Raw genomic sequence first — 20431 nt, forward strand, 5'->3', positions numbered from 1 at the left:
ATGAACTGCCCCACTAACCAAATTGATTGTGCCTTTTATGACTGAATTAATTGTGCCTTTGTTGTATGCACACAGTAATGCTAAACAGATTTACTTTAAATTGCCACAACAAATCCCCCTGCTAATTATTTACACAAGATGAACCGCCCCACTGCCCGAATGAATTGTGCCTGCTTCACATAAACTGGCACTGAGCACCACTACATGGGGCTTACTCCCGCTCTTGCGCCCGTTTTAAAAGAGATCGCAGGTTAATGGCGCACGGAGCTTTCCTCCCGCCCGAAACCAGCAATCCAAAAAGGCAATGAATCTATCGGCTTTTCAACCCCCCCCCTCCCCCCTTCCGCGGTACTTTAGAGAAGCGCCATGTGCACTTCTCGCAACCACCCGATACATTTCAAATAGAGCAGGCCCCGGTCTCCGCATGATCGCCGCTGCCCCCTTTGCTGACTGAGTGTCCTCCTTCAACGCCGAGCTACCTCCGCACATGCAGCCTCCTCCCCCGGTGCCGTATCGCTATTCTTCCCGAACGCTGCCTGCAGTATAATTTCTCCCGGTGAACCTGTATGATGCTGGAAAACCCACGTCTCCTGCGACGCCGCTTTTTCAGCGATGCTCCCAACTCCGACACAACTCGTATCAGATTCCACCTGTAGGGAAAAGAAAAGAAAACAATTACAGCCTCTCTAGAGGCTGGTGGGGCAGGCCGTGGAGCGCGGAGTAAAAGAGGCAGACTCTTGCGTTCCCCGGCCTTTTAACCCCTTACCTGCCAGGTCGGTTCTAACCGGCCTGGCCTTTGTTCCTCTGGTGACCCGGAAGTGATTATATCACTTCCAGGCCACTGGGAGCCCCGGGGACCAATCGGCTTCGAGGCCCACCTGTCGCGTCATTGTAGCGCAACAGGTTTGCCTCCACGATAGAGGTAGGGGGACGGTGCACCCGCCATACTTGTGGCGTGGCCGATGCCGGCCCCGCCTTTCTCAGGCTCTTGTTTTGGACCGGCCTCTGCCTGACGATGACAGGCCCCTTTCCCCCGTGGTCCTATAAAATCAGGCGCTGGCCTACTCAAGGTGTCGGGGCTGCTCTGCTTGACCTGAAAGCGGCCCACTGCTCACCTTAGCACGAGGTTCGACGGAGCACACGATTACAGCTGCTGCGACTCCCTCTGCCGCATGTCTTGCCTGCGTGCTGCCACACACGTGTGCTGGGTTACAAGGTCTATTTATCCTGCCTCTGCCAGCAAGTACATGGCCACTCTCATGCGCTCATCCGCCAACATGTTTGTCTTTTAAACAAATAACATTTCTCCTAACTAAGCACTGGCTACTGTCACTCTACCCAAAATGGTGGCCGATTCTAAGAAATAGCTAGTTATAACTAGTGCCACTAGCATGGGCTGTCCCATCTACCAAAAACCGTAGGAGGCATACCTCCCAAGGTCGTCTGCCCTCCAAAGCCCATTCTCCGACGATCGACTTAACAGCATGAATGGCTTTTTATGAACTCTCGCTGTTCACATATGTATAGTTATCGGAGCCTGAGGAAACACAAGTTACCCACTTGCTCAGGGTTTGGTAAGCATAATTTTATGCTGCATTAATCACAAAGTACTACCAATCAAAAAAACATATTTTTTGTAAAACAAAGTCAAGTCGTCCACTCAATGCGAGCAGCTCACAGGTGCCAGATGCTCATAGCGAGCTTCTTTAAAAAAATTGATTCACTATGTAATGCTGCCCGCCAGGGTTGAAACTGGCATACCTTACAGTGAAGGACTGTGCAGCCCTTGTACAAGCATCAGTAAGTAGGCAGTTAAAAACGTACCAACCTGACACAGTGTCTCTGCTGTGTACCTGCTTTCACAGCCTGCCCCTGCACCAGAGCTTTCTTCACAGCTCACTTTCTGTACAAGGTACAGCAGGCCATCTACATTGAAGGGGCAGGTGTGACCTCCTTGGAATTGTTATGCCAGCCACCTGGACCCGTTCAACAGGACCCAGGTGCATACGATGGATGCAGAGCACCCACTGCAAGTGTTTTTATCCCTGTGCCCAGGATTTTCTTTCCCCTCCCTCCCTTCAAAGGGCTCCTTTCAATATGTGCAGCTTGAAACTTGAATATGAGCATTTGAAATATAAATCTTTCTGAGTGGATTATTGTAAAAAAAAGTAGGATGCTTTCTGTACGCAAAGCCTTTTTAAAATATGCTCCATGTTTGTCGGTGCTAAGATAAAAAAAAGCTTGTGATAGCTGACGCCAATAAATAATAAACCATATTAAAGCTGGCCCGATGTGGTAACCTCATAAGACATCCAGCAAGATTTCATCAGAAAGCAGGCAACCCCTTATTTGTATTGATGAAAACAGCATGGTTCGTTGTTCTAACCACAGGTTCACTTTAGACTTGAAGGAGCCTGGATCGCTTCTTGGTTCTGGCTCGATTTTCTGGTGAGTGGGAAGGGTGAGGGTTATTCCGCAGGGAGTGAGGAATAAAAGACTCTGGATTGGGTGGGGGCTTATATACCCTCTCGAGGGTTCAAAGGAAATGGAAGGTCACATGTGTCAAGTGGGACACATGGCCTTCTGGAAAGTTCTCAGACTCTTACAGGAAGGGCAGGTGCAAAGTTAACATTGGTACCAACAACAGGAAATGAATGTACCGTCCTTGTTCGAACATGCATGATGCAAAACAACACCAGGTCCTAGTAACAGCAAGTGCAAGGCATTCTATTGGTTTGCGGGATACTGGAGGAACCTTGCAAAGACTCCAAAGAAAAATGCACCAAGTCCCTAATAAACAACAGGTGCAGGTACAAGGAGCTCTATGGATGCACAGATCTTTGGGTGGGGGATCAAGTGCGCGGGAATCACAGGCTTATGGGGGGACGCATACAGAGGTGCAAATGCAGTTGAATTACAGGTGCAACTAAATCTGGGTGTCCTAAATGGGTAGAAACCATTTTGCTACAAGACTTATGAGGTAACGCACACACTGCCACTGTATAAATCGCATATAAAATGAGTCCATGCAGAAATAGGAAAAATGTACTGGATGCTACTTCTTTAGAAAACAGAACGGCCCTAGGTGTTTCAGGTAGACTGAGGGAAACAGAAAATAAGTAGCATTTCAGCTGGTAAGGTACGAGGTTGTACATACAATAAAGTGCGGACTGATTTCTAAATATTAGGGCCACCTTTTCTACAATATGATATGAAAATAAGGTCACACGTACACAAACATATCAGTCAACATTTCGTCTTTTAAATAAAAATAAAGTACCTCCATATTGATTAATTAGCCAACCTCTGAGGGCCTATCCTAACTTTTTTTCCAAACATGCTTCAATTATTGAGATTCAATCCGTCTTGGTCTGGGAGATTGTGCCCTCGACATGTTTGAAAGATACCTTTGACTGATCATTAGATTCATGTTAATTTCTACACCCCAAAATTCTCAAAATAATTCTTTGGTATATTAAATATTTTTTTGTTTTTAGTTAGATTTGCTAACTCGTGGAACGTCTCTCTCGTTTCTTACATTGCAAGAATTAATTCTTCAAGAAATTGAGGCTTTCCATCAGTTATGGTCTACATTGGTAAATGTAAAGGGAAAAAGTACATCAAGGAATGGTTTTGAGAAAGATTGAAATACTTGAGTGTAATCAAAACCAATCTAACAGGCAAAGATGCATTTGAAGCAATCTCCCAGATCATGATGAGATTGAAAAGATCCTTTAATTTGCTTGTTTTCTAACACTTTCTACTTTTTTACCTCATGTTTGCAGCAGCGTTTGTTGTCCTGATAAGGAGTTGCAGCTCAAATGTCACTGTTAGTTGTGCCAACTTCAGTGTTTAGGTTTTTCAGTTCTAGGTATGATGACATACACAGCAGCCATTTGTAGCACAAATATTTTCGAAAGATTCCTTAAACCTTGAAGTCAGTTAGGTTCTGTACGTGGTGCTTGTGGTCTTTACCACTATGGTTGTTCTTTCTTAGAGTTATTGTCTCCACTTTAGTTATAATTTGGTGTACATAGGATGATAGTTCTTAACCACATTCCTGAGTTCAGATGTGCTATATAGAAAGAGAATAGAAGGTAAAAATTATGTGTGCTTTTCAGCACACAGATGTGGGTTTATGGGCGAACAAATGTAGGCAGAGAGAAATAGAAAATGATCAGCAAACAGTACATTGTTAATAACATGCAGGTAAAGGTAAATATTCTGGTTTCGGCAAGAAATGCTAATTTCGGGTGACAGTTCCATCTTTGGAGTTTTCTTCCTATCGGAATGATATGGTAGAGGGAATTCCACTGGTGGAATCTGCTCGGATTTTGCATTTCTATCAGAAATCGGCTGATTACGTCCTATCACAAAGTAACATCAAATGAAGTCCCTGACTTTTCTGCAAGCTCTCTCACACTGTAAGCCCTTTCCCCCCTGTTTTTCTATGATTTATCTGGTGTCTCTTCTCCTTGGCTACCTTCCTCTTTTGTTTGCGCACTGTCTTTGACTGTCTGTTGTTCCCAGGACTGTTCTGTAAATCTCAAGCAGGGGTTCTTTGCAACTGTAAACATCTATAAATTAACATCCGTCTAAGCACTCGAGGCTAACAACATCGATCCAAGCAATTATTGGCACCCCTCCATCGTAGCCTCATAAAGATTGCTTTAAATGCCAATACGTTTTGAGCAATGACCTTGGCCAATGTGCACATATGTGTTAAGTCGACTCTGCACAGTAGCAATGCACATGTCCTGATCCCTTGATTGTATGCCAATGTACTGCTGTTCTCCTTTAGCTGCACCAACAGCTCTAGAATATTGTGCAGGGAGTCATGTATGTCAGCAGTGCCACATAATAATAAACACATGCATACATACATCTGGACCAACTGCCCTTGTTTTTGTCCTACCTCCTGTAATCTTCCCCTTTTTTTCTTGGGGTCCTCACCAGGTGCTAGGGCTTCCACATTTAGAAATGTCTCATGGAAGCATGAGATGAAACATCAGTCTTGTACAATAGCCAGTGAATGCATACACATTGTTAAGGCGATTGGTAAGCCTTGAAGATCAGTGAGGATGATGGCAGGATATAAGGACATTTTGGAAAATTCGAAACAACGTAAGAAATACAATTTCATATAAAAAAAATGAGCTAGTATTGGGTACAATAACAAAGAAATAAATAACATTTACGTTTGTAAATTGCAATCTTTTCTTAAACAGCCAAGTGAATAAAAAAAGAAGTAAGGGGCAGTGAATAGCATTGCATGTGGAAGAAAGTGTCTGTGTAGATATGGGTGTAGAGGTAGACACTACAAGTAGGTGTAAGTCTGTAGCAAGTGATTGGGGTGTATGTTGAAATGGAGGTTAGATGCTTGTGCAGAAGGGGGAGTAAGTGTGGGAGATGAGGTTGCAGTAAGGGTAGGTTTGCGTTAATTCATGATTAGGGTTAGATTTGGGATTGCATTGGATCCCATTCGTTCTTTATTACCATAAGTGAAAAACAAAAGGAAACCGTTTTCATTAGAAATAATTCGCCTCGTGTCCCTCGTTATTTTTCTTCAGAGGGTTATTCCTCTTTTCGTCATAGGCGAGAAGGGATAACTAAGAAACAATAGAATGTCTAATCCCATGGCCAGTCCTGCTTTGGGACCAATTAGAGGGCAGTGTATGTACGCTGTGGAGTTGTGTGCGCTTCTTTCGTCGTGCTGATGCGACCTCGACTGCGCACCGTTATTTACAACGCAGATAACGCTCGCAAGGGCAGTTTCAGAATGGATTTGGAGAACTCAGAAACGTGATTTGTCAGAGCTGGCTGTGGTGTCCTGGTGGCGTTATCGCTCCCAGCATTATTACACGCCTGGTTTAGTCCCTGCCTACTGACCTGGTCTCTCCTTTCTCTCTCTCTCGGCTGCAGCTGTCGCTCCTGGAGGAACAGTGCGAAGTGACCCGGAACGGCTGCGAGTCCAAAGAGCTGGTGTACCTCATCCAGATCTCGTGCCAGGTAAGTGCGCTGCATGGGAATGTTACCGAGCTGTGGGCTTTTCCCTGTGGTGTATGGGTAGTGTCCGTCCCTCAGTGCCAGGCGCGCAACGCCCATTGGGGTACAAGGGTTTCAGCTCCCCAACCACCCCCCACCCCCCCTTCACATGTCTTTAAAAGACCATTCGCTTATAAATTAGGCTTTGTTGTTTCTTCACCCCTTCCAGAGCCCCTACAACTCCACGCTAACTATTGCTGGAAGAGTCACCCCCTCGAATTTTTTTCTGAGCCCCCACCCCCTTAAATGTGGCTCTAGTTGCGCCCCTGCTCACCGCTGCCATCAGACGAGACTCGGGGGGCCCAGCAACCTGTGCTGGGTGTAATGAGTTCATCTATCCGGCAAAGAAGTGCTTCATGGTGGCGGTCGAGGCTGCCTTACATGAGAAGCAATGCACCTCTAGTCAGACCGGGGCTTGTGCATGATTCAGAAACAGGGCCAGTGCGGCTCCGAGGTGTATTCTGTCGTCTTGTCCAACATGAAATTTGTATTTTTATGAGCCTTGGGAGATTTGCATGTAAAAATATGAATTTTGCAGAAGAGTGAATGCTCCTTTGATGTTAGCAGGCGAATGGTTCACCCTGATTTTCCCCAAGGGCGGGGGATGGGACTCGAGATGGAGGTTTCAAATGCAAATACTGTTTGGAAATAGGTGTGTCCTGGGAGGCAGACGGAAATTGTTTACACGAAGCACGTATCCAGGCTCGAGCACTCTCTGTGAAGGTATCACAGCTTTCGTTTTCGAAGAATCCAGATTTTATATTCCAAAGAATCTGTTCTTCTGAAAACTGTGCACTGGCCTGCAACCTCGTGAAGCTATACAAAGATGTGTATAGCCCAAGGATCTAGTAGTGACCTCAGGTGAGCTGCAGAGGCTCTAGACATTTTGTATGGTTATTGAGAATGTACTCTAGGTCATTTTAGAATGAACACTCTGTACTTACCCCACAGGGGTAGGGTGACAGAGATCCTTTTAATTTTCTTTTTTTGTTCTTATTTAATTTTATTTGGGGTATTGTCAAGTGCAACCATGGCCACAGATTCGTCAGCTCATCACTTTGCACAACATAGCAATGCCCAGAATTCAAATACCCACAGTGTGTTAACAGGGGGTTCAGACTTAGACACGGTTATAGAATGGATATGATGGTTGTTTAGTATTAGGTGTTTGCTGATTTTCCCAAAGATGCGAGTTGTGTGACGACAGTGGTGGTGAGGGTGCAGAAATCCACAGCATGCTAATTTAATTTTGAACGCAATGCAGGCGGGATGCTGACAATCTCCTTTGGAGAGGGAGGCCATAATTGGTGCGTAGTGAAAAATGGCGCTAATTCATCTCATCATTGACACTTCAAACTTCAGAATCAGCAATGTTGACACTGCACATTGCTTTTTGACCACTTGACATTACAGACTTGTTGGCATGATAATCTGGCATGTGCTTCCAGGAATAACCATTGCAGATCTTATAGGATGTGGCTGATCTATTCAAGATTCATGTGACCAGTTATTGGCAGCAGGATAGATGGATGGCATTTTTCACTTCAGCAAGGTGTTCCCAGCATATCTGTAGGCAATTTCATTAGCTTGTATACTCGTATGTCAGGGAAGCTTGCACATTTTAACCTGTAAAGTATTGCGATGATTCCTCAAAGCATGATTAAAGTCTTGCTTTAGAAATGCCCAGTTTCCACAGCCATACCGAAAATGCCCCTTGCAGGACTCAATAGCCCCAGGCAGTCAGGTTCAAGACATTGCCCTTTAAGGATCTGCAGATTGACGGTGACCCTCATCTGAGATAAAGTGGTACAAAAGGGGGTGGTGATGGACGGAGCATCTGAACCAATCAAACACTCACACCCAGTCAACAGATCTGGGTTTAATCCATCACCTTTCTTTAGCCCACTCTGCCACCCCAGTTCAGACATGGCCATATGCAAATCAGTCTGACCCTGTGCCTCATGGGATCAGTCCAGCCCGAGCTGCCAAGCCATGCCTTCCCTGGTCCGGAAACAAGCTTCTGAGGACCGGTTTCTGGCATTTCAGCCGTGTTCAGCCCGGCTTGCTTGAATACAGTGGCAAAGGGAGCCGGGGACTCACGTCTGAGCATACCCTGCCAACTTATGGCGAACAAAGTGGTACAAAAGGGGGTGCTGATGGACGGAGCATCTGAACCAATCAAACACTCACACCCAGTCAACAGATCTGGGTTTAATCCATCACCGTTCTTTAGCCCACTCTGCCACCCCAGTTCAGACATGGCCATATGCAAATCAGTCTGACCCTGTGCCTCATGGGAACAGTCCAGCCCGATCTGCCAAGCCATGCCTTCCCTGAACCGGAAACAAGCTTCCGAGGACCGGTTTCTGGCATTTCAGCCGTCTTCAGCTCGGCTTGCTTGAATCCAGTGGCAAAGTGAGCAAGGGAGAAACTTTTAAGATCCTCAGCTGGAATGTGAATGGTCTGGGTGATAGACTTAAACGTACCATTGTCTTGCAATTTATTAAACGTCACCTTCCCGATGCGATATTCTTGCAAGAGACGCACCTGCTGGGGAACACCTGCCAGGCCCTCAACAGATGGGGGTACACTCTGGCGGTGCACTCCGGCTTCACCTCCTGCTCCAGGGGAGTGGGAATCCTGCTGCGCCGCTCCCTGTCCCTCCACATTGACGACACGAAAACAGACCCACAGGGCCGCTTCGCAGTACTGTCGGGACGGTGGGAGGGCCGCAGGTTGAATTTGATTTCCGCCTATATTCCCCCTGGCCGCCAAACCCCATCCTACACAGACCTGGGCAAACTTCTACTTTCCCTTTCCCTTAAAACCGCGGAATATAGGGAAATGGTTACGCAGGCTGCCCAAACAGTGGCCCGGCACAAGGCGGGTAGGATATACGACCAGGGAGACAAAGCTGGCAAGCTTATCGCATGGCTTGATAAGAAACAGCAGACAAACAAAATTGTACTGGAACTGCAGACCGCTTCGGGGACCAAGGTCACAGAACCCCGTGAGATCACAGCAGAATTTGCTAGGCACTTCCGGCAGGTGTATAGCAAGGGGTCAGATCGCCCGGAAGAGGACTCTGTTGCTCTTCTGACTAGCATTCATATGCCAAGCCTGTCCGAGGTTGACAGGGACGCCTTGGAGGCCCCACTCGCCACGGCCGAACTGGAGTGTGCGATAACAGACCTTCGCCCCAGGTAAAGCCCTTGGACCCAACGGTCTCCCGATAGAGCTGTACAAGCTAAAACCGGACACCCTTAGTTTGCACCTACAACAAATGTTTGAGGAGAGCAAAGAGGCAGGGATATTGCCAAGAGATCAACGCATAGCCACTATCGTAGCTATACCAAAGGAAGGTAAACCGAGAGAATCCTGCTCCTTTTACAGGCCCATTTCCCTGCTTAACGCAGAGCCGAAAATACTGGCAAAAACCCTCGCTAATAGGCTTCACTCCGTCTTGCCCACCCTGGTCCACCCAGACCAGTCAGGCTTCATGCCCCATCGAAACACGGCGCTCAACGTCCGCCGCTTGAATGGTGTACTGTGGAGGTGCCACACACTGCAAGATGACGCGGTGGTGGTCTCGCTCGACGCCACCATGGCATTCGACACCCTAGAATGGCCGTACATGATCGCGGTGCTCCGCAAAATGGGCTTCGGCCCAAACTTTATAGCATGGGTCCGTCTTCTCTATTTGGAACCCCTAGCCCAGGTGGTGATCAACAGCAAGGTCTATGAGGTTTTCGCCCTGGAGAGGGGAACTAGACAGGGCTGCCCGCTCTCCCCCCTCTTATTCGCACTCTCCCTTGAACCACTCGCGGCGTGGATCAGGACATATACCTCAAAGGTATACGCTGGGCGGACGAATGGGAGGACAAGATCTCCCTATACTCCGATGATATCCTCCTATACTTGACCAGACCACGGAGGTCTATTGTGGCAGCAATGGACATACTCACCAGTTTTGGGAAGAACTCGGGGTTCCGGATTAATTGGAGCAAGTCTCTTCTATATGTCCTCCACGGCAGCCCCCCCCAGGCTCCCCAGCAACTGCCCACTCACCGTTGCGGAGGACGGATTTAAATACCTGGGAGTTTTTGTCTCCACAGACAAGGCTATCCTATACGATAGGAATCTATTGCCGCCCCTGAGACGGCTCCAACGTGACTCCAGCACTTGGCAGAAGCTTTCACTATCCCTGCTGGGCCGGGCGGCCCTCTTCAAAATGATTATTTACTACAAGGGGTGGTGATGGACAGAGTCTCTGAATTAAGCAGAGTACTCTCACCCAGTCAAGAGATCAGGGCTAGATCCAACACCGTTTTTTAGCTCATTGCACCATCCCAGTTTCAGAACCTGGCTGTATGCAAATTAGTCTGTCCCTGGCCCAGTGCATCATGGGAACAGGGCAGACCAGACTACAAAAGCCAATTCTTACACTGGGAAGGAAACAAGCTTCCGGGGACCGGTTTCTGCCATTTCAGGCGTCTTCGGCCCGGCTTGCTTGAATCCTGATGGTGCAATGAGCAAGGGACTCACATCTGAGTATACCCTTCCACGCTTAGGGTGGACAAAATTATTTACAACAAGGGGTGGTGATGGACAGAGTCTCTGAATTAAGCAGAGTACTCTCACCCAGTCAAGAGATCAGGGCTAGATCCAACACCGTTTTTTAGCTCATTACACCATCCCAGTTTCAGAACCTGGCTGTATGCAAATTAGTCTGTCCCTGGCCCAGTGCATCATGGGAACAGGGCAGACCAGACTACAAAAGCCAATTCTTACACTGGGAAGGAAACAAGCTTCCGGGGACCGGTTTCTGCCATTTCAGGCGTCTTCGGCCCGGCTTGCTTGAATCCTGATGGTGCAATGAGCAAGGGACTCACATCTGAGTATACCCTTCCACGCTTAGGGTGGACAAAATTATTTACAACAAGGGTGTTAGGAATTAACATTGGCAAGTGTGCTTCATTCTGGTTCGTGCATTTTCAGTTGAACCCTTAGCGTCAAAATCCGTACTTTCCTGACGCTCCCTAAGTGGGATAAGGAGGAGCTGGGCCCTCCCATCATTGCTTGGCTTACTTGCTGTGACCACGCCCCCTTCCCACTTCCTGGTTCCTGTTCGAGTTGCTTTGCTGCCGTCTAGAGCTCTGCTGGGCTCTGTCTTCTAGTCGCCTGATACCTGATTCTCCTGACCCTCTGCTACTCGCTTTTCTGCCCTGTGAGTGTGCGTGTGGTGTCTGGTTGTGAAAGCGGTATTCTTTGCCGCTTCGTTTTCAGTGAACGCGACGCCCTGCTATTCCTCACGCATTTTGCGGGCGTAATCGGTTCACTCTCTGCTTTATACTGGTTTTGCTACCACTGTTACCTCTTTGGTTTGCCCCTTTGCTTTAGTGGTTTTTCCTCTTGAGAGTGAGCGCTCCGCCCTATCCTCCTAGGGGCCGGGTGTCTCACCTCCTGAGTGGGTGCTGCTCCGCTGTATTCGCCCCCTGTGCAGCCGGTCGGTGCCCCTCACTCCTTTTCTGTTTTGTGTGTGTTTTGTCTGGTGTTTTGGTGTTACTGCTCCGCTGGCCTGGTCCTCTTTAGTCAGCCGGCCAGTTCACCTCACCTACCCTTACCATTTGCTTTGCGTCAGAGGTGTGTTGAGTCCTTCGTGAGTCCTGTTTGGACCCCTCCCTGATTTCCTGGACTCATCGTTGACGCCGGCCCGATCAACACTTGGGGTAAGATCCATGAGTGATCACACTTGTCAATGTTTTATGGTGTTTCATGTAAGCATAGGAATTGTGTCTATTCCTAACTTGATCTTTGTTTCCTAGCCTGGACCACCCCCCCCCGGAGACGCCTTTTCTACTATTCTGTTACCCCACGTATGAGGAGAGTGGTGGACACTCCTTGGGTAAATTCCCTCATACTTTTAGGATACAGCAGATAGGAGTGTGGTCTACCTTGTTAGCGCATTCCTGCTGCTGTGTCTTGGAGGTGTGGGGATTTGTCTTCGCTCCCGTGGAAGTTGGCCCTTCTCCTAACAGAAAGCCAAGCCCACGAATTTTCCTTCCCCTGAGCGAGGATGAATTCCGACACATCTATGGAGGCGTCAGGCCCTGTCCCACAGACCCTTTCCATGGAAGACTTAATGGCAGCTTTTGTGGCCCTACAGACAGAAGTAGGAAGATTAGGTACAGAAAATCAGAGGTTAGTTGCGCAAGTCCATCAATTGAGAACAGGCACCATCCCTAAAGTCCGCAAAAGTTATATCCAGCCTGCCAAATTTACACTTTCCCCAACAGAACAAGACCCACGAGCTAGCCCTGATCCTCAGGCCTCCCCTGTGCAAGTCACTGTAAACACCCCTAACCCTGTGCCCCTAGCCATGCCCGAAAGATTTACAGGGGATAGCTCTAAATACGAAGTTTTCATGAACCAGTGCCAACTCCAGTTCTTGTGCAAAGCTGCGTCCTTTCCGGACGATTCTGCTAAGGTAGCGTTTATCATATCCTATCTAGTCGGGAATGCGGCAGAATGGGCGGTGCCGCTGGTACGGAATAACGATCCCTTGTTATATGACCTTGACCTGTTCAAAGAAAAAATGAGAAGTCTTTTTGCTAAGCACGCCTACATGCAAGCCAGTGACACTGAGTTACTAAACCTTCGACAAGGGTCGAAGGATTTGCTCTCGTACATAACACAATTTAATCGCCTAGTAGCCGAAACCCACTAGCCTGAAGACAAGAGAACTTCTTTGTTTTACAGGGGGTTGGGTGAAGAACTTAAAGACCTACTCTCCCAGATAGTAGATCCACCAGAGGATTGTGCTTCCTTTATTGATCTGGTTGTTAAATTAGACCATAGATTGCATGAGAGAAAAGGAGAAAGGCCTCGCACTGTTGGGCCCAAAATGGTTTTCCACAGAACTGAGAAACCCATAACCAGAGACGCCCCTGAGCCCATGCAAATAGGGGGAATACGCGGGCCTCTATCCTCGGAGGAAAAAGAGAAAAGAAGGAAGCTCAATCTGTGTCTATACTGTGGCAAAGGAGGGCATTTTGCTCGAGAATGTCCTGTGCGTCCAAAAAATCCAAGGCAATCAGTAAGCAGTCTTACTAGTTCGGAAAACTCGAAAGCTTGAGGAACAGAGAGATCGATTCCTTAAGCTCAAAACCTCCACAGATCTCCTCTAAACCTGTCCTAGTGGTTAAACATTTTATTGTACCCATTACTCTCACGTATTTAGAGAACAAACCATACACCATGTCAGTTCTCTTAGATTCCGGTGCTACAGGTAATTTTTTTGACATCCACCTAGCCAAACAATTGGGGCTTGCCTTTGTAGCTAAACCTCAGCCTGAAGCCATTTGGGCCGTAGACGGTTCGGAATTATCCTCTGGAATGATTAGTTACCAAACATCTCCACTGACCATTGTGTTCAATAACGGACATTCCGAGTCCCTTGTATTTGACCTAATTGATGCTCCCAATTTTGGTGTCATCTTGGGTGTCCCTTGGTTGCAGATCCACAACCCTGCGATAGATTGGGAAAAACGAACGGTTACATTGGGTTCTTCTTTCTGTAGGCAACACTGCTACCAAGAAGCCCAGGAACCAGATTTGCCACTATGTTGTGCAGTACAAGCAGGGGTGGATGCATGCTTACCTGACCAGTATGCCGAATACTCAAACGTATTCAGTGAGCAGGAAGCCACCAAATTGCCTCCACACAGGAGCTATAATTGTAGGATTGACCTGATACCCGGTGCTGACTTACCCTGCAGTCGCATTTATGCCTTGACTCCCTCAGAAAATGACTATCTAAAAAATTATCTGGAGGAAATGCTTGCTAAAGGCTTCATCCGTCCTTCCTCGTCGCCTGTTTCTTCCCCTTTGTTTTTTATTGATAAGAAGGAAGGAGGGCTCAGGGCATGCCTGGATTATAGAGCCCTGAACAAAATCACCATAAAGAACAAGTATCCCCTTCCTCTTATTCCTGTCCTTCTAGACCAGATAAAAGGGGCGAAAATCTTCACTAAAATCGATCTCAGGGGTGCCTACCATTTGATCAGGATAAAACCGGGCGACGAGTGGAAAACTGCCTTTCGCACAAAATATGGTCTCTATGAATATTGTGTAATGCCGTTCGGGTTATGCAATGCCCCGGCGGCATTCCAATATTTTATTAACGACATTCTGAGGGAGTACATCGATGTTTTCGTTATAGTTTATATCGATGATATTCTTATATTCTCTCAAAACGAAGCAGAACACATAGAGCATGTCCGGAAAATCTTACAGAAGTTGCAGGAGAATCAGTTATATGCCAAACTGGACAAAAGCACCTTTCATACCTCAGAAGTTGATTTCTTGGGTTTCACCATCAAACCTGGTGGCCTTCAAATGGACCCTAAAAAGGTAGAGGCATTGACACTATGGAAAAGCCCCACTTCAGTTCGAGAAATACAATCCTTTCTAGGATTCGCCAATTTTTATCGGCGCTTTATTGATCGGTTTTCTGACACGGTTTCCCCCATCACAAGACTGTTGAAAAAAGGGGTACCGTTTGTTTGGACATTGGAGGCAGAACAAGCATTTTGTGCCTTAAAAGAGAAGTTCACTTCAGCTCCTATTCTCCGTCACGCAGACAACTCTCAACCTTTTTATGTGGAGGCTGACGCATCACAATATGCTGTAGGAGGGATTCTATCCCAGCGAGACACAGATACAGGTCAAATGCATCCCATAGCTTATTTTTCCAAGACCTTGCTGCCTGCAGAAAGAAACTACACCATAGGGGAGCGTGAACTGTTGGCCATCAAATTGTCCTTTCAAGAATGGCGACATCATTTGTTAGGGTCTCCTCATGTGGTCACCATTTATTCCGATCATAAAAATCTGCAATTTTTCAAATCCGCCAGAGCGCTCACGCCCAGACAGATGAGGTGGTTATTGTTTTTTAGTGAATATGATTTTGTGATCACTTACAGGCCCGGCACACAACAGGGGAAAGCCGATGCATTATCCCGGCTAGGACTAGCTGACCATTCCAACAGAGAACAACCGCTTCCCATCATCCCAGAAAATAAGATCCTTGGGGTGGGAGAGAAAGATCACACACTTCTAGAAGACCTCAAAAGCCTACTACCCACCATCCCATCGGATGAATGGTTACAAAATCCTCTTCACACCATCAAGGAAGGGATTTATTACCATGATAACAAGATGTTTGTGCCTGCTTCACCCTTGAGACAAAAGATCATTGTATGGTGTCATAGTAGCCCTTTGGCCGGCCATACGGGTGGGCGGAAGACTCTTGAGTTATGCCGCCGATGGTTTTGGTGGGAGTCATTGTCTCAAGACGTCTTGGAATATGTACACGCTTGCGCCATATGCGCCCGCCAAAAGGCTTCTCATTGTGCTCCTACAGGGCTGTTAAAGCATATAGCCATACCCCCTGCACCCTGGCATACTATCAGTATGGACTTTATGACTGATTTACCACCATGTCAGGGCTATACCACCATTTACGTAGTAGTAGATCTCTTGTCTAAAATGAGTCATTTCATCCCTCTAAAGAAAGTGCCTTCCTCTAAAGAACTGGTGGCTGTTTTCTTGGACTCTGTGGTGAAACTACATGGGTTGCCCACAGTTATCATTTCCGACCGCGGTCCCCAATTTGTCTCTAAGTTCTGGAGAGGAATGTGTGAGGTGTTGGGAATTGATCACAGGCTTTCTACCGCATATCACCCTCAAACAGATGGGCAAACCGAAAGAACCAACCAAACTTTAGAACAGTTTCTGAGGTGTTTGTTAACTACTATTCCATCTACCTGGGTTCAAGCACTCCCTTTAGCTGAATTTGCTTATAATAATTCCAGTCATGCAGCCACCAAGGTCTCTCCCTTTTACTTTGTTCAAGCCCAACACCCTAGAATGCTCCCCATTGTGTTACCCCCTGATGACACAGTACCCGCTTTAGAGGAACAACATGCCCGCATACAGAGCACATGGGAAGCAGCCAAGACAGAGCTAGAAAAGGCTAAAGAAGCAATGAAGAGACAAGCAGATAAACATCGTAGAACGGAACCAGTATACGTGATAGGAGAGAAGGTGTGGCTGTCCACAAAAAACCTTAGAATGGAAGGGTCAAAAAAGTTCCAACCCCGCTTCATAGGACCCTACCCAATAGAGAAAATTCTCTCTCCTGTCACACTTAAACTCCAGCTCCCCCCATGTATGAAGATCCATCCTGTGTTCCACAGTTCCTTGATCAAAAAATACATACCTTCCCTTGTCCCTGAAATCCCTCCCCCTCCAGTACAGATAGACGGAGAAACAGAATATGAAGTCAGCAAAATATTGAATTCCAGACGAATCCGAGGCAAACTCCAGTACTTCATTGATTGGGTGGGATATCCCCCGGAAGAAAGGTCTTGGGAACCTGCTGAAAACATACATGCAGTGCGGTTGATCCGACAGTTCCACAGATTGCACCCCACAAAGCCAGGTCCTGTGAATAGATCTTTAAGGAGGGGTACTGTTAGGAATTAGCATTGGCAAGTGTGCTTCATTCTGGTTCGTGCATTTTCAGTTGAACCCTTAGCGTCAAAATCCGTACTTTCCTGACGCTCCCTAAGTGGGATAAGGAGGAGCTGGGCCCTCCCATCATTGCTTGGCCTACTTGCTGTGACCACGCCCCCTTCCCACTTCCTGGTTCCTGTTCGAGTTGCTTTGCTGCCGTCTAGAGCTCTGCTGGGCTCTGTCTTCTAGTCGCCTGATACCTGATTCTCCTGACCCTCTGCTACTCGCTTTTCTGCCCTGTGAGTGTGCGTGTGGTGTCTGGTTGTGAAAGCGGTATTCTTTGCCGCTTCGTTTTCAGTGAACGCGACGCCCTGCTATTCCTCACGCATTTTGCGGGCGTAATCGGTTCACTCTCTGCTTTATACTGGTTTTGCTACCACTGTTACCTCTTTGGTTTGCCCCTTTGCTTTAGTGGTTTTTCCTCTTGAGAGTGAGCGCTCCGCCCTATCCTCCTAGGGGCCGGGTGTCTCACCTCCTGAGTGGGTGCTGCTCCGCTGTATTCGCCCCCTGTGCAGCCGGTCGGTGCCCCTCACTCCTTTTCTGTTTTGTGTGTGTTTTGTCTGGTGTTTTGGTGTTACTGCTCCGCTGGCCTAGTCCTCTTTAGTCAGCCGGCCAGTTCACCTCACCTACCCTTACCATTTGCTTTGCGTCAGAGGTGTGTTGAGTCCTTCGTGAGTCCTGTTTGGACCCCTCCCTGATTTCCTGGACTCATCGTTGACGCCGGCCCGATCTACACTTGGGGTAAGATCCATGAGTGATCACACTTGTCAATGTTTTATGGTGTTTCATGTAAGCATAGGAATTGTGTCTATTCCTAACTTGATCTTTGTTTCCTAGCCTGGACCACCCCCCCCCGGAGACGCCTTTTCTACTATTCTGTTACCCCACGTATGAGGAGAGTGGTGGACACTCCTTGGGTAAATTCCCTCATACTTTTAGGATACAGCAGATAGGAGTGTGGTCTACCTTGTTAGCGCATTCCTGCTGCTGTGTCTTGGAGGTGTGGGGATTTGTCTTCGCTCCCGTGGAAGTTGGCCCTTCTCCTAACAAAGGGGTGGTGATGGACAGAGTCTCTGAATTAAGCAGAGTACTCTCACCCAGTCAAGAGATCAGGGCTAGATCCAACACCGTTTTTTAGCTCATTACACCATCCCAGTTTCAGAACCTGGCTGTATGCAAATTAGTCTGTCCCTGGCCCAGTGCATCATGGGAACAGGGCAGACCAGACTACAAAAGCCAATTCTTACACTGGGAAGGAAACAAGCTTCCGGGGACCGGTTTCTGCCATTTCAGGCGTCTTCGGCCCGGCTTGCTTGAATCCTGATGGTGCAATGAGCAAGGGACTCACATCTGAGTATACCCTTCCACGCTTAGGGTGGACAAAATTATTTACAACAAGGGGTGGTGATGGACAGAGTCTCTGAATTAAGCAGAGTACTCTCACCCAGTCAAGAGATCAGGGCTAGATCCAACACCGTTTTTTAGCTCATTACACCATCCCAGTTTCAGAACCTGGCTGTATGCAAATTAGTCTGTCCCTGGCCCAGTGCATCATAGGAACAGGGCAGACCAGACTACAAAAGCCAATTCTTACACTGGGAAGGAAACAAGCTTCCGGGGACCGGATTCTGCCATTTCAGGCGTCTTCGGCCCGGCTTGCTTGAATCCTGATGGTGCAATGAGCAAGGGACTCACATCTGAGTATACCCTTCCACGCTTAGGGTGGACAAAATTATTTACAACAAGGGGTGGTGATGGACAGAGTCTCTGAATTAAGCAGAGTACTCTCACCCAGTCAAGAGATCAGGGCTAGATCCAACACCGTTTTTTAGCTCATTACACCATCCCAGTTTCAGAACCTGGCTGTATGCAAATTAGTCTGTCCCTGGCCCAGTGCATCATGGGAACAGGGCAGACCAGACTACAAAAGCCAATTCTTACACTGGGAAGGAAACAAGCTTCCGGGGACCGGTTTCTGCCATTTCAGGCGTCTTCGGCCCGGCTTGCTTGAATCCTGATGGTGCAATGAGCAAGGACTCACATCTGAGTATACCCTTCCACGCTTAGGGTGGACAAAATTATTTACAACAAGGGGTGGTGATGGACAGAGTCTCTGAATTAAGCAGAGTACTCTCACCCAGTCAAGAGATCAGGGCTAGATCCAACACCGTTTTTTAGCTCATTACACCATCCCAGTTTCAGAACCTGGCTGTATGCAAATTAGTCTGTCCCTGGCCCAGTGCATCATGGGAACAGGGCAGACCAGACTACAAAAGCCAATTCTTACACTGGGAAGGAAACAAGCTTCCGGGGACCGGTTTCTGCCATTTCAGGTGTCTTCGGCCCGGCTTGCTTGAATCCTGATGGTGCAATGAGCAAGGGACTCACATCTGAGTATACCCTTCCACGCTTAGGGTGGACAAAATTATTTACAACAAGGGGTGGTGATGGACAGAGTCTCTGAATTAAGCAGAGTACTCTCACCCAGTCAAGAGATCAGGGCTAGATCCAACACCGTTTTTTAGCTCATTACACCATCCCAGTTTCAGAACCTGGCTGTATGCAAATTAGTCTGTCCCTGGCCCAGTGCATCATAGGAACAGAGCAGACCAGACTACAAAAGCCAATTCTTACACTGGGAAGGAAACAAGCTTCCGGGGACCGGTTTCTGCCATTTCAGGCGTCTTCGGCCCGGCTTGCTTGAATCCTGATGGTGCAATGAGCAAGGGACTCACATCTGAGTATACCCTTCCACGCTTAGGGTGGACAAAATTATTTACAACAAGGGGTGGTGATGGACAGAGTCTCTGAATTAAGCAGAGTACTCTCACCCAGTCAAGAGATCAGGGCTAGATCCAACACCGTTTTTTAGCTCATTACACCATCCCAGTTTCAGAACCTGGCTGTATGCAAATTAGTCTGTCCCTGGCCCAGTGCATCATGGGAACAGGGCAGACCAGACTACAAAAGCCAATTCTTACACTGGGAAGGAAACAAGCTTCCGGGACCGGTTTCTGCCATTTCAGGCGTCTTCGGCCCAGCTTGCTTGAATCCTGATGGTGCAATGAGCAAGGGACTCACATCTGAGTATACCCTTCCACGCTTAGGGTGGACAAAATTATTTAAAACAAGGGGTGGTGATGGACAGAGTCTCTGAATTAAGCAGAGTACTCTCACCCAGTCAAGAGATCAGGGCTAGATCCAACACCGTTTTTTAGCTCATTACACCATCCCAGTTTCAGAACCTGGCTGTATGCAAATTAGTCTGTCCCTGGCCCAGTGCATCATGGGAACAGGGCAGACCAGACTACAAAAGCCAATTCTTACACTGGGAAGGAAACAAGCTTCCGGGGACCGGTTTCTGCCATTTCAGGCGTCTTCGGCCCGGCTTGCTTGAATCCTGATGGTGCAATGAGCAAGGGACTCACATCTGAGTATACCCTTCCACGCTTAGGGTGGACAAAATTATTTACAACAAGGGGTGGTGATGGACAGAGTCTCTGAATTAAGCAGAGTACTCTCACCCAGTCAAGAGATCAGGGCTAGATCCAACACCGTTTTTTAGCTCATTACACCATCCCAGTTTCAGAACCTGGCTGTATGCAAATTAGTCTGTCCCTGGCCCAGTGCATCATGGGAACAGGGCAGACCAGACTACAAAAGCCAATTCATACACTGGGAAGGAAACAAGCTTCCGGGGACCGGTTTCTGCCATTTCAGGCGTCTTCGGCCCGGCTTGCTTGAATCCTGATGGTGCAATGAGCAAGGGACTCACATCTGAGTATACCCTTCCACGCTTAGGGTGGAC

General features: G+C 47.6%; 1 protein-coding gene across 2 annotated transcripts in view; it reads left to right on the forward strand.

Annotated features, from left to right (window-relative positions):
• Positions 1–20431, forward strand: part of ARHGAP32 (Rho GTPase activating protein 32) — a 1522959-nt gene that overhangs the window by 707164 nt on the left and 795364 nt on the right. For both annotated transcript variants that reach the window (XM_078681981.1, XM_078681982.1), the window contains exon 5: positions 5923–6009. In XM_078681981.1, the coding sequence (XP_078538107.1) occupies positions 5923–6009 (87 nt within the window). The remainder of the gene's footprint in view (positions 1–5922; positions 6010–20431) is intronic.

This window comes from Lissotriton helveticus, chromosome 3_1 (genome assembly GCF_964261635.1).
Source record: "Lissotriton helveticus chromosome 3_1, aLisHel1.1, whole genome shotgun sequence".
Taxonomy (NCBI): Eukaryota; Metazoa; Chordata; class Amphibia; order Caudata; family Salamandridae; genus Lissotriton; species Lissotriton helveticus.